The sequence below is a fragment of the Orbicella franksi genome, chromosome 14, assembly GCF_964199315.1.
Source record: "Orbicella franksi chromosome 14, jaOrbFran1.1, whole genome shotgun sequence".
Lineage (NCBI taxonomy): Eukaryota > Metazoa > Cnidaria > Anthozoa > Scleractinia > Merulinidae > Orbicella > Orbicella franksi.
This window is the reverse complement of record NC_138158.1, coordinates 22,991,481-23,013,935: the sequence shown is the minus strand read 5'-3', so window position 1 is coordinate 23,013,935 and position 22,455 is coordinate 22,991,481. Positions and strand designations below refer to the sequence as shown.

General features: G+C 38.4%; 3 protein-coding genes across 4 annotated transcripts; 1 reads left to right on the top strand and 2 right to left on the bottom strand.

Annotated features, from left to right (window-relative positions):
• Nucleotides 1-25: 25 nt before the first annotated feature.
• LOC145467595 (potassium channel subfamily K member 9-like) lies at nucleotides 26-4,265 on the top strand. The gene is made up of 3 exons (XM_081451170.1): nucleotides 26-161; nucleotides 2,653-2,980; nucleotides 3,617-4,265. Exons 2-3 carry the CDS (start codon nucleotides 2,665-2,667, stop codon nucleotides 4,249-4,251), a joined length of 951 nt encoding a protein of 316 aa, XP_081307296.1. The 5' UTR covers nucleotides 26-161; nucleotides 2,653-2,664; the 3' UTR covers nucleotides 4,252-4,265.
• Nucleotides 4,266-4,330: 65 nt separating this feature from the next.
• On the bottom strand, nucleotides 4,331-16,568 carry LOC145467594 (kinesin-like protein KIF2A). The gene is made up of 28 exons (XM_081451168.1): nucleotides 16,341-16,568; nucleotides 14,941-15,035; nucleotides 14,603-14,707; nucleotides 14,176-14,230; nucleotides 13,964-14,062; nucleotides 13,456-13,522; nucleotides 13,192-13,284; nucleotides 12,967-13,015; nucleotides 12,726-12,780; nucleotides 12,184-12,239; nucleotides 12,000-12,058; nucleotides 11,728-11,775; nucleotides 11,538-11,628; nucleotides 10,849-10,912; nucleotides 10,282-10,373; nucleotides 9,810-9,875; nucleotides 9,500-9,576; nucleotides 9,086-9,160; nucleotides 8,872-8,936; nucleotides 8,406-8,494; nucleotides 8,220-8,285; nucleotides 7,918-7,962; nucleotides 7,602-7,669; nucleotides 7,085-7,235; nucleotides 6,899-7,003; nucleotides 6,224-6,299; nucleotides 5,973-6,035; nucleotides 4,331-5,473 (listed from the first exon to the last, which is right to left on the bottom strand). Exons 1-28 carry the CDS (start codon nucleotides 16,396-16,398, stop codon nucleotides 5,394-5,396), a joined length of 2,112 nt encoding a protein of 703 aa, XP_081307294.1. The 5' UTR covers nucleotides 16,399-16,568; the 3' UTR covers nucleotides 4,331-5,393.
• Nucleotides 16,569-17,346: 778 nt separating this feature from the next.
• On the bottom strand, nucleotides 17,347-22,374 carry LOC145468508 (protein N-lysine methyltransferase METTL21D-like). Of its 2 annotated transcripts, none has more exons than XM_081452247.1 (5): nucleotides 21,412-22,374; nucleotides 20,558-20,668; nucleotides 20,081-20,153; nucleotides 19,307-19,426; nucleotides 17,347-18,435 (listed from the first exon to the last, which is right to left on the bottom strand). In XM_081452247.1, the coding sequence occupies exons 1-5, from the start codon at nucleotides 21,687-21,689 to the stop codon at nucleotides 18,307-18,309; spliced, it is 711 nt and encodes a 236-aa protein (XP_081308373.1). In that variant the 5' UTR covers nucleotides 21,690-22,374; the 3' UTR covers nucleotides 17,347-18,306. The 2 variants fall into 2 exon arrangements, with proteins under 2 accessions (XP_081308373.1, XP_081308374.1); XM_081452248.1 differs by having other exon boundaries at nucleotides 20,558-20,611.
• Between the last annotated feature and the right edge of the window lie 81 nt (nucleotides 22,375-22,455).

Below are 22,455 nucleotides of genomic sequence, written 5' to 3'. Positions count from 1 at the left end.
CCAGGCCATTTTGCACGACAATAATATTTGATCTGTGACAAGGTTTAATCAAGGGAAAAATAAACTCCAATAGCATAGAGGCCATTGAATGTGAACGTTTTACAAATCGTCTTCCATGTGTCAACATACTTTGATGTCTTGGTTGTTGTGTATTTAAACAGGTAAGTGAAGTAAGCTGCATTCATAAACGATCAGCTTGTTCCTCTGGTGTCGCCGGTGAGGGGAAGGCAAAGAATTTACCCGTGAGCGACGCTTGTTAATTTACTGTACTGGGATTACTGACTTGTGTTTGAAAAAATACGTTTTTAACCCAATCCAGTTGCAAAGTTTCTTAGCGAAGCTTGGCATCTGTGAGCTCACACAGAGATAACCTTCTGTTCGGAGCCGGCGGCGTGTTTGTACGAAAGCGAAAATCTCTCGGATACTGCGTAAATTTTAATCACATCTTTGCGAATGGGTTTGCGAACGGTGAAAAACTACCATGTTGTATCAGAAATGTGTTGTGTATGCTTCGGATAAGGGATGTACGGCTTGCTTTTAAAGGCTACTTAAGTATTTTCATGACAAGAGACATCAGGGTGAATGCCGCATGTAGATGAAAAATTCAAAGACTTTGCTAAATTAAATTTAGCCATGGATAATAAAGCTTTTGTTCGTCAGCGAACACGAATAGTAAAAGCTTTCAAGTTTATAACACTGCGTGTGTGCTTATCGCTTTATCTTATCTCAAGAAATATTCTTTGTGATTAATGAAAACATGATTCAAAATACAATAGATGGTGTCGATGTTTCAACTGGAATACAAAGGAAAGCTGTAAATATGATGAACAGGTACATTCAGCTCTTATTCCAGCTGACAAATCCAAACAAAATAAATTCGACTCCCCTTCCAAAGGGCCGAATATGACATCCTGCAAGAAGTTTCCCTAGAAAGTAGAAATTTCATTTTTTTTAACTATTGCAGTGACCTTTTGTCGACTACACTCAAAGAATCAACTAGTAATATGAGAAACTGAAATTAGCCTAGAAAAAAACGACTATGGAATTAGCTATTAAGATATTTCAGATAGTTCAGCTGTCCCTCTTTAATACCTTTGAAATGACATGGTGTTTTTATACGAAAAGATGTCTCACGCGAGTAGCTTGGTTTTCATTCGCTAATACTATCTGCATGTCATTTGCATACAAAAGCAAACAGACATAACGATCATCTGCTCAATGTTTGAATAGCTTAAAAAAAATATCGACAATTCTCAACACTTGTTGTGAAGGATATTTAGTGTGACGAAGGAGGTCCGTCTTTCAGAAAGCACCGTTTGCTCCTGTTATCGGATAATACTTCTTCAATATTTGTCATCTGGGATAGTCCTGAGGTACGATTATATATGTAAAATTGATGCTTGATATAAAGGAAGATTTTAAATTGCCTTAAAGATTCCAAACATGCATTCTCTATAGTTGGTTTTCACATGACGTCACTAAAATTCAAACTACAAAACTATTGATCTTCCTGAGATTTTACTTTAATGATGTATAAGAGCAGCTGAAAACTAATATTTATACAAATTTTCGCTCCGAATGGGTTCTTCGTTTTGTGATAGACTACGCTTGAATCTCGAAGCTTTTGCGTGCATGACGCGGCATTTACATGACGACGATGACTTATTTCGGGGAATTTGGCTATCTGAACAGTTCATGTCTTACAAAAAGTATTATTTAAATGTTTTAGAGTTTCTCGAGGGATAAGTCACGCTTTTGCAGCAAAACTCAGTGACAGATAAACAGTTTCTGTTGGTTTCCGGCCGCCATGTAGGTGCCCATACGGATGGGCACCAGCATGGCGTCTCCATACAAATCTCTATAAATTTGGGTAAAACATTTCTCCGCATATCTTGCATAAGAAAAATTGCTGTGACCAGAATCTTGGCGAGAGTCTGCATATTAACCTTCTTTCATTTCCCAGATTCTGGACTTTATCTATTGAACGGTTTTGATTTTTATTCTGATCTATTTTGAGTGGCGTGACACCGAAAACCAGCAATACAGAAGACCATGTCCATGATGTACGATATCGAGTTGTTTTGATACTTTGTATTGATAGACGATTAAAATGATATAGGAAATGATCATGTTGGAAAAGGAATCAATTTAAAAAACTCCCGACTAGGCTGATCTTAATAATTACTTGCAATTTCATCTCTGCCTGCCTAAATTTAAAAACAGAACACCGAAAGTTGAATGCGTCTTATGCAGATTAGCGCAAAAGTGAACGAAATGACAACTTGTTTAAATTAAAATTAGGAAACAAACGACCTACTTCTTCACAAAATCAGTTCGTGCAATATTATTGAACCAGTTGTGGCCTTAAAGGTTCATATCGAAAGATATTTTCAGGTTTCCCTCACTAACTTAAAAACCGAAGCCGCATTTCATAGTCGGAAAACGAGGTCGAAAGCGGGAGAAATCAACATTGAAATCGGAAAACGAAGTCGAGCACGAACTTTAGGCAAATCTAAGGCGAAGTGGCAACCATGCACATTTTTCATGGTTTTGAAGTCGGTCAGTTCGTAACTGAATCCAAGAATGAGACATTTTCATTACTGCACTGCTTTTACTTGTAAATGCAATTTGAAACATCCTTTTTGTTTTTAGACCTTTCTCAACATGAGTGGCTGTTGTTCACAAAGTGCCCGCCCGTTGTTGTGGAAGACCCTGTTTCGCGTGATCGCGTTCTCCGTGCTCGCAGCATCTGGAGGGTTAATTTTCGCCGCAGTGGAACATCCCAATGCCGTAAATAATTTAAAGAGAAAGGAAGAACTTCTGGTCAGCCTGAGAGAAGACATGGCAAAGAAATACAACATGTCCCAAGACGACTTTGATAATTTCATTGAGATCACTGACGATGCATTTAATATGGCTGGGCCCTCATGGAGTTATTTCCAAAGCGTGCGGTTTGCATTCGAAACATTGACGACTATTGGTAAGCCGAACCTAGAATGTTTTACCAAAAAAAAAATGTTATTTAATGCTCTCGGTGATCATGGCAGGCCATGATTCAATTTTCCGAGTGCTTGCCTCAGCTTCGTTCCCAGGGTATCTCATCTTTTCTCCTCTCTCGCTCCGGGAGGGCGGAAAGATGAGAGATCCCGGGAAAGGAGGTTGCTCCAGAACCTTCTTGCCTCTTACCCGCAAACAATTGTTGGAATATCGTTTGAATGAATAAAATCCCTATTGTCTGGGGGTGGAAAGGGAAGAGCGTTCCCACTTAACTCCAGGTATCCGATTCCCTGTCCCAAACCCGGTCAATTTAAACTGGTCCATCAAACAAACAAATAAAAAAATGCAGTCGAGACCGTGGACTTGAACTTCCGGCCCTATATGAGAATGTTTTGGAAGGTGACTTGGTCCCCCCAAGTTCACGTGACAAGTAGATTCTCGCTATATTCACTTGAGAAAGACGCTGTGACAGCGTCGAAAGCTCGTGATCGCTAAAACATTCACTCTGCTTAACTCGGCATCTCTGTTTTTATTATGTCTACTACAGAGTCGGGAAACAATATCTTTACTCGATAAAAAAAAAAAAAATATCTACTATGATTTCATTTATACTTTTTAGGATACGGCAGGCTAGCTCCGTCCACAAGTCTTGGTCAAGCTCTGTGTGTCGTATTTGCCGTACTGGGCATTCCTGTAACCATCCTGGCATTTAAGTCAGTTGGTGAGTTAATCAGCCGTGGAATCAGCTCCTTCATCACAAAGATTGAAAGAAAATACTTCAAACGAGAACCGGCTAACGTGGCGGCCAAGAGTACTGCAGTGACTTGCGTGCTTATGTTAATAATGTTAGTACTGGGAGCAACACTGCAAATGTATACCGATGACGCTAATGATATGACATTCCTTGAAGGGTTTTATTTTTGGTTTATCAGTTTCTCAACGATCGGGTATGGCGATTACGTACCAGGCTTCTCTAGAACCACAGCCTCTTCCCAAAATGGTGAGCATTCAAAAAATGCAGCTCGGAAAACAGCCAATATAGCATTTCACCTGACTTGGACCACGCTTGGTTTGTGTGTGGTTTCTAGTGCGCTTAATGCTCTGGCCGAGTTCATGGAGAAAAGATCAACAGCTAAACGGCTTCGGAGAAAATGCTGTTCATGTTTTAAGGACGATTCTTATCGAGTTAAAAACTGTAATGGAAAAGATATTACGGCTGAAGAAGAAAATTACCATAGTGTGACGTACGTTTAAATGTCACTGGTTCGCTACCAGACCTCTTCGTTTGACTGAAAAATAATCCCTTGAAATAAATAAATTGTAAAAATTGGAATTTGGAAATGTTGGTTTTTCAGGAGGGAGGGAAACTGGAGAACCCCGAGAAAACACTCGGAGCAAGGCGAGAACCAACAACAAACTCAACCCACATATGGCACCGGGCCGGAATCGAACCCGGGTCGCATTGGTGGGAGGCGAGCACTCTCACCACTGAGCCATCCCTACTCTTCTGCAGAAGCAGGATACAAGGTTACTCGCAAAATGAAAAGTCAAGAAACAGTTCTAATCAATTGACAAATGACATCCAGTTTAAGATTTTTAATTATCATTCTCTCTCACAGAACAAGGAACCTAGTTTGGCACGTGCGTTAAGAATACGGTGGTTTAAAGCTTATGCGCGCCTTTTTGTTCACAAAACTGCTGTGTATTTGCTTTCCTGCGGGCAACGTAAGAACAGCCGTGGAAATCTTCATTACTTCCCTTATTTCATTGGTTACTGCTATCAGAACTATTTCGGTCGATCCTCGTTTCCATGCACGACTTGACCCAGTCCCTGATTTTCGTCAGAGGTTTTGTTGCTTAGCAACACAACTTATCTTCATGAAGTCATGCTGTCGCTGTCATACATTCGCAGTATTTCGAGTGTTCTTTTGGATTGAGAAATGCGACTCGAAACCGTCCGTCGAGTGCCATTTGACGTCCTTGTTCCACAAAATTGTTTTGGCGAGCGACGGTTTAGCATTTATATGTATATAACGGAGATGGTGAGTCCATTTAAACGGCAAAATCTGTTAATAATATAATACATCTGTGCTAAACAACGACCACTTTACCATTGCTATCTGTTTAACGTTTTCACACATACTTCAAGCAATAAATAAACATTTTACAACTCCACTGACAAATACCACACCAGATTATTAATCTGTCCACACGTTTTAACCTGTACAAGATATAGATAAATAACGTTTCCATGAACGTGCATTAAAACGTCCAAAATCCACCACTAACTTTCTTGGCCACCATTTTATGAAGTAGCTGGGTTGCGCTCATCCGGGATAGCCACTACAGGCAACCCCACGGTGATACCCTGGGGCCGCAGACTATTAGTTTTCTCCTTAGTAACCTGGTAACTTTCTAATGTTTCTGCTCGCTATTTCTTCCTCTTCAAGTTGCTTCTTAAACTTGTTTACTTTTTCTGAATGAGAACAAAAATAAAGGACAAAGCAATTAGGTGAAACGTTGTGAAATACAAAAGTAAACAAGTATATGGCGCAGGAGGTCTTGGCGAGGGGGGTGGGGTGGGTTTGACCATGTCACAATGAAACAAGTCACAAAACAAGTTACTTTGAAAAATGTGGCATTACACGTGCTGCATTGAAGTCATGTTATAAGAGAACCGACCTTTTCGACTTCTGTTAGATTTTGGACGAATTAGCGGAGTAAAGGGACTACAAGTAGAGGAGTTTCTTTTTTTTTTTTTATTAGTGTACTGTGGAACCCTGTTAAAAAATCCGGTCACCAACGGGCCACAAAAATCTGGCCGTATAACGGGGTGGTCCTAAAAAGGGGTTCTCTAAATAAGAAAATGACTGACTAAGCTTTTGTTCGGACCAGAATAAAGTGGCGGTAATAACAAGGTGGCGGTATGGCGGGCTTACACAGTAATTCAAACCAAGGAGAACAACAACACCCACCTCGAAGCTCTGTTATTTTCTCGCTTTCTTTAGCCAGTAACTCGTCCAGCTGCCTCACGTAGTCTGTAAACGTTATACGGTTATCAGTTAATTCCCTGCGATCACTGATTTGCTTACTGTTTTCAACGTGCTCTTAATTATCTGTCATTGCCAACCGAAAACATCCAACGTACAAAGATAAACACAACGGGGAAAAACAGACAAACAAGAAATAACAACACAGAAAAGTTGATAAAAGGATGACAAATTACCTTCAATGTTATAATCGACATCCATGTCCACTCTTTCTATCAACTTAACACGTTCTTGTAAAAGAGTCTTGGCCTCCTGGTGATCAAGAACGATCAGGGTTTAACAAATGAAACCTTCACTTTCCACTGCTTTAAATCGGATGCCATTCTGTATTAGGGATGAGGGGAAAGAGGAGGAAGGGCTGATAGTTGGGCGTCAAAAGATCTCGTTATCACAAGGATTTATACCTGTATCCCAGTTCGTCAATACAAAAGAAAAGAACATCGGGAAATATTATTGATTCCAGTACATTTCCTAGGCCACCGTGCTCATAGTGTTTACTAGGGTGACTCAACAGAGACCCAACCGCCCCCCTGCCCCGCCCACGACCTTCCTCAATGTTTCCCTCACTCAAAAGATCTCTGAGACTGGGCACGAAACATTTCATACTGATGACGTAACTTAACAGAGATCCGTGTAGCGTCTTTGATAGGTTGTTTCTCGTTTTTGAATTTTCGCGCACAAGTAACAACCAATCGGAGTCGCCATACCGATCTCGAGAGCTACCTCATCACTGTGGAAATTTTCGGGTCCAGTCTCAGATGTGCCTCGAGCGGGAATGAATTGGACGTATGGAGAAAAAACGTCTGTCTAGTTTGGCGAATTATTTCAAGAGGTTTTCAAAATAAGCTCACTTCAATGTTGTTCCTGTCGTCATCCATCAATTTATCTTCAGCATCTTGTAGCTGCGAAACGGCTTCGTGGAAGGTGTACAACTCTTGAGATTGTTCACCAGAACCCTGGAAAAATAAATTGAAACTAGGTAAAGAGAAACGAGGAAAGGAAGGCAGAAACGATCACTTGACATGGAATACACGTACGCTGTGATTACAAAGAAGCGCGAGATCCACATTGTTGGGATGTCGGCCATCAGACAAAGCAGACATTTCTCCAGGACTCGTGTCATCTTCACCTCCATTAGACGCTGCTGGTTTTTTCTTTGCATTGCTCTCAGGACCAAGCTCTTTAACTCTGCGGAAGTAACAGGCATGGCACTCAGTGTTCTGTTTAAAGTCTGGTCACCTTGTTCACTTTAATGCTAACACTCTAAAGACCAATCCAGTTGGGGGGGGGGGGGGGCGGGGGAGCGGGGGTGCTCGACGCAAATTTCGAAAAGAACCCCTTGGCTTGAAAATCTTTTCACTCGTAAGAGGTACCAATTCTATAACAACATTTTAATCTCCTGTCATATTGTTTCGGTTCAGTACTCTAAAAGCTACCGCAAAAGCTCCCGTTGTGAACCTTTTGAACCGCTTTTTCAACCCTGAAAGGTGCGACGAGCACCCCCCGTCCTTTTTATATGGGAGTCTAGCCGGGGGACCAATCACCCGAACTAACCTGTCGGCATATCGTAAAGTGTTTAATGTGTGTTCACAGCAACTCATACCAGGTGAAATCATGGCGATCTGTAAACACAAGTATATATCATTATCACAAGCTTGCCAAATCCTTCTCGCCAATGCTTAGTATGGGAGGCAGGAAACAATGCACATGTTTGTAGATTGAAAAAAGAAACGCGCGAAGAGGGACGAATGTTTCTTTTTAAGGGTAAAATGGTTTCATAAGGTTTAGTTGTGGAAAAACTCAATAGAATCTAGGATAACTTGACTGTTGCTTACTGAACAAAAACAACCACAGTAACAAAATTATTCACCATACAAGTCTTGGATTTCTCGCCGATGAATGAATCTCTCAGAACCTGTTTAATTAAGACAACAAAAAATAAACCAAGCAATCTAAGTTGTCCCAAGCTTCTTCTTTGGAGTGACTGGTGGAGGTACAAGAAGATAGTGAAGATATACTGTATTGTGTTGGTGTACCACCAAATACTCAAAAACAACATTGCAAAAATGTGTGACCATTAGTAATGGAATGTGTGACAATTAGTAATGGCATGTGTGACAATTAGTAATGAATGCGTGACAATTAGTAATGGAATGTGACACTATTCGTTACCTGTGTCAGTTTGCTTGCTCTAAAGGGAAGATGAGCTCCTTTGCGTCCAAGAGCTCTGATGCATTCCTGAAAGATAAACAAGACCTCTTGTTGGCATGATTTTACGCGACTTTCGCTTCACTTCTCTATTTTTTCACAGAGAAACAGAAACAACCTCGAGGGATGTATAGTACAAAACCAACCAACCTTCAAAGCAAGTAGACTCTTGTTGATTTCTGCGCCTTCGAGACGTGTCTGTCTGTCAGCGGTCGATGTGTCAGCTCCTCTTTCGTTCCCTGATTAAAGCAAGACAAGCATAAAAGCTCTTATCTTAAGCACTAAACCAAGGTACAAGTTGCTTTTCACATTATACCTTCTTGTTGCATTTTCATTCTGTACTATTATTAATGTGTGCGTCACACGCTTTCTAAATCAATCAAAATTCGAGGCAAAAACACGGCATCACTGACAAGCGCTGGAAAAATGTGTAACCGGGCAAAAACGCGAGAAATATGTGTAACCGGGGAAAAGCACGGGAAAAATTGATAGGCTAGAACAAAAAAAGACTTTGCTCCAATTGGCTAAAGTAAGGTGCAAGAGGTGCAAGAGGGGTTTGGTGCGAGTTAGTCGTTACTGTAAACACGCATGTTGTAAACCAAGCCAGACTAGTTACCTGCTAAATCTATCAGCGAGAATTTGCCATACAGTTGGCCTCCACCGCCGTCTTTCCTGTAGCCTCTATGAGCAGAGTTGTACATTACATGATCAGAATTTATTATAATCGGCAATTTAAATAACCAACATTAAACCACGGATAAATCTTGTCTAAAAAGAAAAAAAAATTGACGCTGATTGTTGGGAAGCTGGCTCCCATAAAACAAGTTCACCTCTTTCTCAAGATGATCTGGAAAACAGCGTGTGACCTGGAAGAGTTTTGATTTGCAGAGGTTTGTCCAGATGTCCTGTGAAAAAGAGTCAAAAGTGTTTAAGTGTTAAATTGTGTTAAATTCAGTCTGTAAATATAGTCCCTACACGCATCGTTAACTGCCATTACCAGGGTTTTACTGGTGAATGATGTTAAAAGGCAAAATTGCCAAGCTTCCTCCCTACTAAGACGTTCTCATTTTGAGGTATGAAGGTAGGTGTGACTAGATAAAGTCTGTTTTTAACATGAGAGGGACTTTAAAACCAGTAAGTTTTCAGATTGTCTGGGATAGAAATTCCTAATTCTGAGCGAAACACCTGATCTAAAGCGAGATGGAGAATTCGCAGACCTGGGATTATTTCCATTCGACACTTACCTGAGTTTATTACCAAGCTCTATAAGCTTTAGAGTGTCTTGCACTGAGTTCACGATCTTTTCTTCCAGCTCACATACCTGAAAAGTAATTAAACGAGACTCTTGACTTTTTGGGTGAGTTCAGAAATCTCATCGGTTAGTTAGAAAATCATGCACCGTTATGAAACGTCTTAATACAAAGGAAAGATCGATGCTAGGAGATGCCGCGAAGCAGGCATCAAAAATGTTATTGACCAGGATTGTTTGATGAGAGAAAGAGAAGGAAAAACTGCTTTTAACACGAACCACTTTAGATAAAATAAATATCCTACCTGAACTTGTTGATTGCCATCCTCCAAAACTCTTAACCTTTTTCTTTTGTTGAGCAAGTCAAATACCTTCACAAGTCAAAAGAACAGTGAAACAATAAAGATGCAATTTCAAGCTGTTTGGCCAAAATGTAGACGCTATAAAAAAAAGAGCAAAAAAGCTTAGAACTAATAACGGTAACAGCCGGTTTCGCTACCTGTCGAGTTCCCTACATGTTCGCTACACACAACTTCAGTTCGCTACCTAATTAATTCGCATTCTCTACTATCGATAAAATTAAAACTTTGCGAAACAAAAATATATAGATCTAAGACTTCACGCACATAGATTATTCCTCGTTCTTTCATCCACTGCCGAGCTGAACACGGCTAGCTGGGGTAGCGAACTCGGCCTTCGCGAAGCGAGTATGCAGCGAACTCGAACATCCCGACCTCGACAGGTAGCGAAACTGGCGTAAACCCTATAATAACGTACCTTGCTGCCGTAAATCTCGAAATAACTAGCAGATATGAGAAGATCCTTGTTTTTGTGTTTGGTGGATTTGTTCAATTTAAACACATCCGTTGCTGTAAGACAAAATTAATGTGATTGAAAATCGATCGTGTTTTAAAACTCTACTCAGTTTAAACAAGTCTACGTTTTCAAGTTTGCAACAACTTAGCATGCGTTTAAAATTTGGCATTTCATTTTCTTTCTATCGATTATTCAGTTTTTGGTAGAAACAATTTTATTCACATTTACATTTGATAAGACTACAGATAATGATTCTTGAATCTGTTACTATAGGGAAATATCTGCTAACGAGAAAATCAACTTAGAAAAAGGACTAAACAAGTGTCTTCACAGCTTATCAACAATGAAACTTCTAAAGTACACGAGGTGAATGGTCTTTTAGAAGAAAATACGAGTCTTGCAGAATATTCACGAAAAAAATTCACGGAACTGCTGTCTCGAATTTCTGTTGCACAAACTCTCGGCTTTTTCATTCCCTATCCCTGAAGTATACTTTTCTTGAGTATTTTAACAGTTGATTAGACCAACCTGCCAGTGCATAAATTCCTTTAGTACAATCCTGTTGCTTCCCACTGAATGTACCACCCATGGTCTGTAATCACACATGAACAATATATTTAACAAATTGACGTCAGTTTCTCATGCGTCTGTCCTATTATTGATCACGAATTTCGTCACAACATTGTCAAAGTAGCTGTGGATCCGCAGACTACTTTGACAATTTTATGACGAAATTCATAGTCAATAACAGGACGGGCGCATGAAAAACTGAAGTCGATTTGGTTTTTATGATAACAAATTGTCAAATTGTCCACTCTCGCTCGTTGACACATCACATTACTAATAAATTCATATGTCTGTCGGCATGTTGACAATGAAAATTAGCCAATGAGCCAGCGAGAATTCTGTAGTTATCATAAAAAAGTACATTGTCAAAATCGAAATATGGCACAATTTCACACAGAACTGGACTACACTAACAGCTTGAACTCCATCTGATGACCATATCGTTACTACAGTCACATTCTTCTTGTTGTTGTTCCTTTGTTAAACCCTTAATAGCATAAATGTTTGCTCTTGAGTGCTTCATTGATATTATCATGTGTAAAATTTAATGATAATTTTTAATAATTTTTATAGCACTATTTACATATGCTGATCAATAGCACTTTAGCTAAATAGGAAAAAAATATAATAATTTATAACATGCTACTTACATGAGTTTTTCCACTGCCTGTCTGGCCGTATGCAAAGCATGTTGCCATTCCCTGGTTAAAAATTGTGTCAACAAGTGGCTTTGCTGTATATCTGAGACATAATACAAAGTGATAACAGTGTTAGTCAGAACGATTCAAATTTCAAATAAAACAGAAAAGTTAGAATTTGTCAGGGATCTAATGGCCTCACCTGTATACCAATTCATTATTTGCATTCTCATCAAAGGCATAATCAAACCTGTAAAGAAATAACAGAATAGTGTTTTCATTTAAACTTTTTCTCACCTTATGTAAGATGGTACAAAGTAGAAACTACCGACTAGTTATAAATATTAGTTTTAAGGACAGTTTATTGTTACCAACTGAAAGTACTGTATGAATGCCATACATTAGAAATAAAAAGCCATTATGATAGCATAAGATTTTGTTATGGAAAGGTCATTATATTTCACACAAACTAACCAGAATTTGTGATTCTCCAGATACTTTGTGAGGTCCACTTTCAATTTAGGCTCATGGATCTAAAACAAAATGGTACCACAAAATAATCAGTTACCAGGAAACCACAGACTTAAATTAAAAACAATTTAACTATATATAACTGACACTTTCCAAGATAATTATCGCCCCCAGCCCAGTTACTTACCACACAGTAATCACCCTTTGGTACTATGATGACATCAATTTCCTTTTTATTGAGTTCTGTACAAAAACAAAATCAAAACAATTTACATGCTAGAGTGGTTTTCATTTGAGTGTCGAAAAGTGATTGGTTTTGCTTCATCTATGCTACACAATTAGCTTATTTAAAACTGGCACCACTTTTTCATCCAATCAGAAGTAAAACCAAAACCAATCGTGACTTGCTCACACTTGTTTTCCTGCGCTTTGCATCAGCTACATGTAATTAGTGCGAGTTTTGATTGGTGTCAAACTGAATTGTCTGTGCATGTCATTTGTGATTGGTTAGAGTCATTAGTGTGATTTTGGTTTTATGACACTCAATTGAAAACCGCTCTAATGCAATTACATAACTCAAGATCCTTATTAAAATCAGTGGGTTTTTGCTGCTGCCCTCATCACCAAAACAAAGAACAACAAATATGGAATTGCAATACTTGGATTGAATGAACTATCTAATACAAGGTTGGAATGATCAATAATAAACAGACAAGTATAAACACGTACCTTTCTTGGACAGTGGTCGTTTACGGACACATACACAAATCTGGTGGTCTATCACCTAATCAAAAAACAAAATGTACATGAAAAATGTAAGTTAAAAATTAAAATTAATAATTTATTTAAGAGTTGGTATACACTTTACAAATGATCATAGGAGATCAATTTCAGGATTCAATGAAGTGAACAGATTCACGGCAGACCATGCCTTCAGGATGTTCAGGAAATTACAACATGAAATACTTACCGGGTCCGACATTGTCAGCCCTTTAAAATCTAAATCTGCTTGATACTCCCTATAAATTGAAATTAAAAAAATATTATTTAATTATAAAAACAATTTTTACAATAAATAACTTTTACATTTCAATGTCCTGTAGGCAGTCTGAGTACTCATTGGATCAAGCAAAACTACTAAAACCACAGTTTAACCACAAAGACTGATATTAAACTATCCACAATTATAACATACCTTATCATTTGTATAAATTCCCAGTTTGGATTTCCAGGATCCACTTCTTGTTGAAGACGCAGTTTCATTTCCCTTTGCTCTTGTTGTTGCGCCCTGTGGATACCATAAACAGGTCATCACACAAGTCAATGATTTCAAGAGCACTTACAAGTCTAGTTATTAAGCAATCCTGCACAGCTGCTAATTTAAGAACAAGATACCGATCACAAACAAATTTTTTACTGAACATTATTTTAACATTTTGCTCATAACAACAGTGTTTACCTTCTTTCTTCTCGATTCTTTTTTAAACGCTCAATTTCCTTTACACAATTAGAGCGTCTTCTGTTCACTGGAAAAAAAAAAAAAAAAAAACGAGGCCCGGTAAATTTAACATAGTACAAAGCACTGAAACTGTCACATGGAGGCCGCTGAAGTGATGAAATTTTACTGCTGTAGAAATTCCAACAATGATATGAAGACCTTCCAAAACTGGACATGAAAAGGTTTAAAATTCAGTCAGGAATCTGCATACAATGTAGCTCCTCTACTAATAGGTCATCGGCAAGATGAATGCTTGTAATTAAAAGCCACACACATAATTAATACAAATAAATCATTGATGTACATACAGATTTTCAGTAGCAATGAAGTAAGCGACACACACTAAAAGTGAACATGTAGTACATCTCTTCCTCTCAAACAGAAAAAAAAAACTTTCAAGAACTGGAAGTACAATGTACATATACATGCTATTTACTGACCTGTAGCTGATAAACTGAACATTGATTACCTGGATAAGACTCTGCGCTCTCCTTTATTTGTGCAGCGTCCCCATGTGAGTCACCATCATCATTAGCAAGGTTGAGTGCCATGGGACGTTCAACTTTGGCTGCAAGCCAGTAAATGAGTCATCACTGACAAGGTTGTTACAAACAGTTGAAAATTGTTTATTAATTTGCTTTAAATACATGTAAGTTTGAGATAACATGAAAAAACAACAACCTGATGGTGGATGAACTTTAGGTGAAGGAGCACTGTGATTTTCATTTCTTGCATTCTAAAGAACAGAAAAGGAAAAAAGTTACAAAGTTCAGTGGGGCTTCAAAACAAAGTTTTAATTCGTTACACGGTGTTTGTTTCAAGAGTCTTGCCAGAGTATTGCACTTGAGTCAACTAACTTCTCTTGAGTCGTCTTCTTGCTTATTGGCTTACATTTCATGAAGATAGGTACAAAATACTATACACACATCAAGTTAATTACCTCCATGCTACTGGGGATTCTTCATGATGGTGTATACTTACATATAATATAATTGAAAAATATTAACTTCAGATCTATATTCATTTGGCAATGTAGCTCTTAATCAACCAATTGAAAAAAGTATTTAATGCTTCTTTGGTTAATTATTAACAACTAATTTCAACATACCTTGTTAGTTGGTGTAGTAGATATCCTTTTATTTGATGGAGTGGGTTTTTGTTTTGGCTGAACTACAAGAGTTGGATTAAGTGCAAAGATCTGGTCGACTTCAATCTGCATTAAACAAACAAAATACAGCATTGATCACATGTACTTTAATGTCTTAATGTTCAATATCAGTGCTTATCTACATGAAAGAAAATTGAAGCTACATCAGCCATAGCTGGTTGCATTCAAATACTAGGCTCTCCATATCATCTAGATCACTAAACTGGAATTTAGTAAGTATTATGCTGGTGTTGCTATGGGAGGAAAATTAGCCCTATTGAAATGAATTATTTTTTTACCTCTTTCCCTTTGGTTTCTCCATTCTCATACCACTCTACTGTAACACTCTTGGTGTCCAGGTTTATGCCACTAATCATAGATGAGTGGATACGGCCTACATGCACAATGAAAAAGTTAATTTACAGTAAAATAATCACATTATTTTTAATAATAAGTACTTATTAACCAAGAGTGAGGTCATTATGGGAAAATCTCAAACCGAGACCTTGCCGTATTGACTGAGTGATAGCGAGATCAATACAACAAGGCCAAGGTTTGTGATTTTCCCATAAACACTGAACGTGTGAGGTTAATAAGTTGTTTATTACATGGCTTTTTGCTTTGGTTTTGCAGTCCTATAATCGGCCTCTGGGCATTTCGGGAGAATAATTCCCCAGAATTGGCCAAACTGAGCGTGCGTTAGATCAGCTACAAACACAAGCCATATAATAAATTATTCTATTTCATGTCTCAAGCTTGAAAATGTCCAGCTGACCTTTCCAAGTTTGAGATACATATGCCACGCTATCATGATATTGCCTCTTTAAAAATTGCATTTCCGATGGCCTCATCTCCATAACTCTGCCCAAATACTGATAAAAATAATCAACAAAAGGAACAAACCTCGATTCCAGTAAAATTAATATATCTCAGAGCAACATGACAAAGCCAAACAAACATGATAAGATATGGTTTAGATAAGATCTCGTTCAGTTTGCGGACTTCATTTATAACTGATACAATAAATATGACAAACAAAGTAAAAGATCGATACAATGTAAATAAATTAAGCCACATGTGGCTGAATGTAAAATCCATTTGATAGGAAAGAGGTTTGACTCACATTTGTCTCATAATAGGCAATATTAAATCTTAAAAATTGAAATCAAGAGGCTTTGTTTCTTAGTCTATTTAGAGTGATGACTTTGACAGAATTTAAAAGATATTCCAAATCTGAATGAAGGCCTATCATCGTCTAACTATTGTACGCCTTAATGAATGCACACATGTCTATTTTATTGCGACTGGTTGTCCTAAAGTAGTTAATATTTCGTACGTCTGGGCGATAATTTAAGTTCGAAACCTCACCAAGATTTACAACTTGTCTGACCATCAAATCTACGTTTTAAACAAAATAATTAAAGTCCCGTAACTAGGGAACTAAGTAAAAGATATTTGATGTTTATACGGAAGACCGACCGGCGGACATCGACGATCAACAAATTATTTCAGTTACTCCCACCCGAGCCTTGTCACAACTGAATATGACAAAGCTCTGAACGAAATCAACGTAGTTAGACTTAATCCTCTCACAGAAGAAATACGCAGTCATGGGTCTACATTAAAAAAAAGAGTCTTGGTGAAGGACAAAAACTTGTTGCAAATATATCTAAGATACATTGAGTAAGACTTCACCTACCGTCGGTTCGTTGGATGTCAACTTTGATCCCCACAACAAGTTTACTATATTTATCCATGGTGGTCTTAGACCTGCGTTGTTCAATCCCAAGTAAATTTATTATCTGTGGTAAAGGGATCTGGGGTCCTTGAGTAATTCATTCGTTTCCGTATTTAGATTTTCCGCTCAAAATCCTAAATTCTCGACAAGTTCAAAAATTTCCATTTAGATTAGCAACTGAGCCTACTCCTCCTGCACAGCGGTACTGATTCACAAGTACGTACGTTGTATAATACAAATCATACCGTCCCTTCTAACCACGTTCTTTCCCACGCAAGTGCAAAGCTCTGAAAAACTCTTCAAGAAATTGAGAGATCACCAATTTCAGACAGGGCCTGTCTTCATGCAAATTCCTAACCCTTCTACTCGGGTTTAGTGACAGCCGCAGTGACGCGTGTCATGGTGTGGGAAACCAGCTTGCCTCAAATACACAAAACGAAAAGTGACGTATTGTTCTATTGTTCAGCACTCCAAACTATCCGTCCTGATTCCCAAACTCTTAATAATTTACTAAACACAACAATTTCATTACACTTAACTAAAATTATAATACGTGCTGTCAGATGCTATTGGGATAATTAATTACTAACACAGGAGGTGGGCTGGAAAGAAATTAAAAACTCCATGTTTAATACACCCGCCACGTGTCTCTCAGACATACTCAGACTCTTGAAAAGTCCAAACATTTTGCCACGCCCCGAGATCTAATTACTTCAGCGACGGGTAAAAGAAACTGAGGTAAAGAAAGACCCTCCGTCCAACCCCTCTCTCAGGCTCAGCCCACACCGAAAAAGAAGAGAAAGAGAGAAAAAACAACAAAAAACAAAAACAAAACGTTAAAGAACAGGAAACGGGCTTGTAGCGCGAGCAGTAACGAACATTAAGATTGTAACTCTGGTGAAGGTGGACAGCAGCCACCGAAAATTTAGGCGGGGGGGCGGGGTGCAGAAATCGAGCCTTCCGAAAATTCAGAACAGAAATTAATACAGACATAAACTTTATTAATGTCTTAACATTAATAATGACATTAATAATAATAAAAGTAAAAAAATACAGATCGGATTGTAGAAATCTTTCCTAGCGCGCGCTCACTTTGAATCGGCATGCACGAGACAACATCATCAAACCGTCACAAACGCCAAAGATGCATTTGGTTGGAAGTTCACCACGGAAATGATCAGTTGCGTTCAGTTCGTTTGCTGCATGTACACCAGACAGAATTCACATTTAATACGTTATTCACTTGGTCATGGTAAGGTACAGTTATTCATTCTGTCCATTGATGATGACTCGGGACATTCAAAAAGGCGCCATTCAGGGTGGCGCCAAAGTAAGGTGGGTGTCGTTTTCCAAAACAAAAGTTAAGTAACAGTTTCGAAACTTTCATCTCTAGAGAGAGTACCGAGAGCAGAATATCCACTCATGTTAAGTCTTAAAATCTACTTTTATTTGTTGGTGATGTCGTCCGTCTGTATCTCTGTTGTAAGTTTTAAGATAAGTTGTCACTGGCGAATATGTTAACTCTCAAACGCAAACTCTTAGTTTCTGCAACTTGTACTGACTTTCTTCGCGCTACAGAACGGAGCTATGCGCATCTAGTCAGGTATATTGATCTACCACTTTTTTTTTTCTCTAGTCATGCTTCAAATATCACGTATGTCCGCCTTGCTTTACGAAACTCCGTGATCCCGAAGTGCCGAGTGGACGACTGTACACGGGCTACCGAATTGTTCATCTTTTTATAGTGGTTTCCTAATGCCTGTCATGAGATAGCCAATCACAACAAACGCAACTAGCACATTGAGTCAATTAGAACTCGAAGCAATCATATACATCCCGTGCCAAGCGCGGGAAACACGCACTAGTCAAGTGATGCGTTCACGCTTGGTTTTGATTTTGTTCCCGATTGGTTGAAGGAACAGCGCGTTTACTCTGATTGGTCAGAGCTTTTTCCAATCTTTCTTTTCAGCTTCAGAAGGTGTATATCTGGACTGTGGTAGACTGGGTCTTGTTGTTCCTCTGGGATTTCGTCCACTGTAAAGTGCTCTCTCACAAGCTGATAAATAAAGAGAGAAAAAAAAAACTGATATGTTTTCCGTAAAGTATATGAACAAAGAACGGCTGAGATTGGATTATTGTTTGAGGACATAAGTGTAATCTAAATATCTGATACATGTGGTCTGGTTCTAGACTATTGTCTGTCTGAATTCTGCTGAGTTTCAGTTGTCTCTAATATTATCTCCTCAGAGCTTTATTATCTAGCTCTCTGCACGCACTGCAGGCCTATGATGCTCCCTCATCATAGGCCTGCAGTGCGTGCAGAGAGCTAGATAATAAAGCTCTGAGGAGATAATTATTATCGCTTAGTGCTGAGAGAGATGTCGGAATCAAGCTGTCCATGTAGCGCTTCTTTTGGGAGTAAGATAACAAAGTAAAAGGCTCAAATTTAAGCCACATACTGGAAACAAAAATGGTTATGAGAGGAAAAGATTGCATGGAGAGGAATTATAAATGGCCTGCTTGATACATCTACACTAAATTTTTTAAGATGCGTTTGGTATGGCGCCTAGTTGTGAGACGAACGTGAAACAAACGTGACAACAAACGTGACAAAAGCAAGTTACAGTCAAACCAACTGAAGCGTAGCCCTCGAGATTACATTAATGAATTGATTAATTGAATATGGAATCCGCTACTTGTTTCAAGAATGCAACAATGAATTGATTATTTGAATACTGAACTCGCTAGTATTTCAAAAATCAATATTAAATTTTTTTTTTTTTTTCAACATTAAACCCATTAGCCATAATCCTGGAACAACTAGTGGGTTCAATATTCAAATAATCAATTCATTAATGTAATCTTGAGAGGTACACTTCACTTGGTTTGACTATAACAAGCTACAATGTGTAGTGAAGTGACTTTACCTGATGGAACTTTTTCTCCAGCATTGGTTTATTGCCTGTTGTTCGTTCCTCGTAGCTTATTAACACAGTTGTATTGACATCACTCAGATCACAAAGGGTCGCCACAAGAGGTTCTAAGGACTTCAACAATTAAACTACTTAATCAACCAAACTACACAATACGCACAGATATACGCCAAGCGTCTGTGATGTAAAACATCGTACAAAGACCTTAACCTGGATAAAAACAATTGATACAGCTGCAATTTTGAAGTTTGCCCATATCCAGTAGTGATTTTACCTGTTTTCCTTTCACAACAAGATTTGGCATTGCCAAAGTCTTGACGTCACATTTGCTGGATTTTTTTTTCTTTGCACCACTAATTCTTGTCATTATTTTACTACTTCTTGCACTATTTAGAACTATCAGTCATAACAACATATAATTCATGGAACCTTGTCAAAACATTTCTGTAGCCTATGAAAAGGCTCTCGATTGGGTGAAAAAAGAGGAGAGTGGAGCAAACCAAGCAAGCTGAGAGCAGTCTGGTAAGCAAAAATGGCTCAGCTTGCTTTGCTTCCTAATTTTTTCAAGCTCATTGACTCGCTAAGCTTTAATACCAATTTTTTTCCACCCTTGCATGAAGCCTGTTTGCATTTTACAGTTTCTACGTCAATTTTTTTTTTTAAGAGAATTAAATGTCAAGACCTAAATCTTGGCCAAAGCTTTTTCTAAGCTATTTTTACGTTTTTTTTTTCAACATTAATTTTATAAATTTCTGTCAACTTTCTCACCTCTTCATAATAAATGCAATCAGCAACTAAAAGTAGATCTGGAGAAGGTTGAAAAGCAGACACATCTTGTCCCCTACAATACAAAATAACAGAATTTTACTTGTAAATCAGATTTAAGCTACACAGTTACTTTGATACATTTAAGCTTAATTGACAAGACCATTGTTATAAAAATTACAAATTTTACAATAATAAATTGAAATTTCAGCCAAATTGTTTGAGGGAATTTATCATTTTGGAGTTGCAAAGCTTGTTGGATTGTAATTAGAATGGCTGAATGAGGGTGGGGTTCATTGCATTTTTGCATGTACATTTGGTTGATTCCAAGGCTGTTCCGCTGTTACGGTTGTACTGTAGTCTTTGTGTCACGCTGTCTTGAAAAACATTTTTAATGACAAAAAATATTATTGGAAACAGTCTGTCACAATGGATTGCAAATTATGGATTGCATGGGAAACATACAGATACCATACATACCATTTTAATGACTTTGCCACAAAAGTTCCTGTTATCATATTTTGATTGATATTGCTGTTTAATTCAATGAGAGGTACAACTTCTGGTAAGTCAGTACAGTACACACATGCACTGAAATGAAATAATAATTACACTAATGATGCTATAACTGACAATAAATGAACTGAACACCCACACATTTAATTTGTTCAAGTGTTCAAAGTTGACTCACAGAGTAGACTTCTGGGGATAAATTCACAAAGACCTTTTTACAAAAAGATGTCGCGTAGGTATTGTTGAAATGAAATACAAAGAGCTTTGTGAGTCTGGCCCCAGAATTATTTCCACCATCATCTATCTAAACTGGACACCTCTCTAAAGCAATAAACTCTCTTTATGAAGCACCTTAAGGTAACTCTTTACAGCAGCTACTTTTCTAAAGTGCACAGTACAACAACAGACAAACCCTTAATGGGGTCTCCTTTATAAGGCAGACACTTGTGTGTGTTGGACTTATTGACACAAGTCCACCCCAGTTTCCTTTTGTATTTTCTTTTTATTTAAATGATACTAGTGCCAAATGTCATAAAAGAAAGAGTCCTACACCATTAAGAGTTCATTCTGGTTGCTACGCTGAGTTGAAAGCTTCGTTCTGGTAGGAAAAATCAAACTTGTATCATGTGAACGATGATCAACCCCTTTATTTTGTTATGAAATGACTATCCTGGTATGCTACATGTACAAGGGGTAGCGCGTGAGTAAGTTGTCGTCATTATGGCACCAGAATGGTGTTGTTAGAGGCATGTGGTGATGTTGGATGCGGGATGTAGAAAATCGAGATCTGATGCATTTAATACAATATACATGCACTTTACCCACAAGACGCAGCTATAAGTCCAACTACTCCAGTGCCAGCACCAAGCTCAATAACGCGCTTGTTTTGAAGTAGTTCTTTAGAGCAGTAGTGTCGTGTCTGTAAATATTTTGCCAGAACTAGGGCAGCGTCCCAAACAACACAACTCTCATCACCTACTTCAGCTTGCTTTATCCTAAGAATTCCGTTATGACAATCGATTTCTCTCTCAAATGTGCGATCAGAAAAGTCCGCGACTTCAGCCGCCATATTGAAATTTGGGCAGCAACCGCTGGCCATCCGAACTCACGACTAAATACAAAAAAGACTGGATCTTGTTTTCTGGGTCACACAAAGCCCTGCATCCATGGGTCATGCACTGGTCTTCGTAGCAGTATTTGACTAGTCACGCAACACTCTTCCTTACAAAGAGTCGAGTGGCCTCAAAGGAGGCATTACGAGGTCACTTGAACGGAAATTTGCACGGAAATTTAATACATGTGGCAAGTTGACAGCAATTCGACGAGTTTCTGGATTAAAGTTTGTTCACGCTGAGGCATCTGATCACAAAAGACGGTTTGAGATCCTCACCTTTCCAGCGTACAGTAGAACCTGCCTTATAATTACAGTCACCTCCTTATTACAGCCACTTTTCTGTCCCGGCGAAAAGCCCATACATTTTCTTATAAGAAAAACCCGCTAATGCGGCCACCCCGTTAATACGGCCAACGGCTACATTCTGAAATCCCAACCTGTATAATCTTTTATAATTTTACCCTGTTTATACAGCTACTCAAACTAATAATGTTCATCTTCCTATTGCTGATATTTTATGTACTGGTACAAGTTTCAATTTTCTTAAAATTATATCTGCACTCCGGATGCTTATTAGTGAACAGTTGTATTTAGAAGTACAATTGTGATAGATCTGTGAAGACGTCAATTTAGACCAGTCATGAAATTTGACCCTACCAAGATAATACGGCGATCCCGTTACTACGGCCAAATTTTCATCGCACGTTGGTGACTGCATTAATGGGGGTTCACTGCACTAAGTTCATAAAAC

What these genes read in the sequence shown, in the direction of transcription:
- LOC145467595 (XM_081451170.1), top strand. Translation starts at nt 2,665, where the DNA reads ATGAGTGGCTGTTGTTCACAAAGTGCCCGCCCGTTGTTGTGGAAGACC. An exon ending in CGAAACATTGACGACTATTG is followed by an intron (nt 2,981 to 3,616) that starts GTAAGCCGAACC and finishes TATACTTTTTAG; the next exon opens with GATACGGCAGGCTAGCTCCG.
- LOC145467594 (XM_081451168.1), bottom strand. Translation starts at nt 16,398, where the DNA reads ATGGATAAATATAGTAAACTTGTTGTGGGGATCAAAGTTGACATCCAA. An exon ending in GAGCTTGGTAATAAACTCAG is followed by an intron (nt 9,161 to 9,499) that starts GTAAGTGTCGAA and finishes TCTTTTTCACAG; the next exon opens with GACATCTGGACAAACCTCTG. An exon ending in CGCTTCTTTGTAATCACAGC is followed by an intron (nt 7,004 to 7,084) that starts GTACGTGTATTC and finishes TTATTTTTCCAG; the next exon opens with GGTTCTGGTGAACAATCTCA.
- LOC145468508 (XM_081452247.1), bottom strand. Translation starts at nt 21,689, where the DNA reads ATGGCCAGCGGTTGCTGCCCAAATTTCAATATGGCGGCTGAAGTCGCG. An exon ending in CTTATAGCTGCGTCTTGTGG is followed by an intron (nt 20,669 to 21,411) that starts GTAAAGTGCATG and finishes ATTTCATTTCAG; the next exon opens with TGCATGTGTGTACTGTACTG. An exon ending in TGGAGAAAAAGTTCCATCAG is followed by an intron (nt 18,436 to 19,306) that starts GTAAAGTCACTT and finishes TTTATTTATCAG; the next exon opens with CTTGTGAGAGAGCACTTTAC.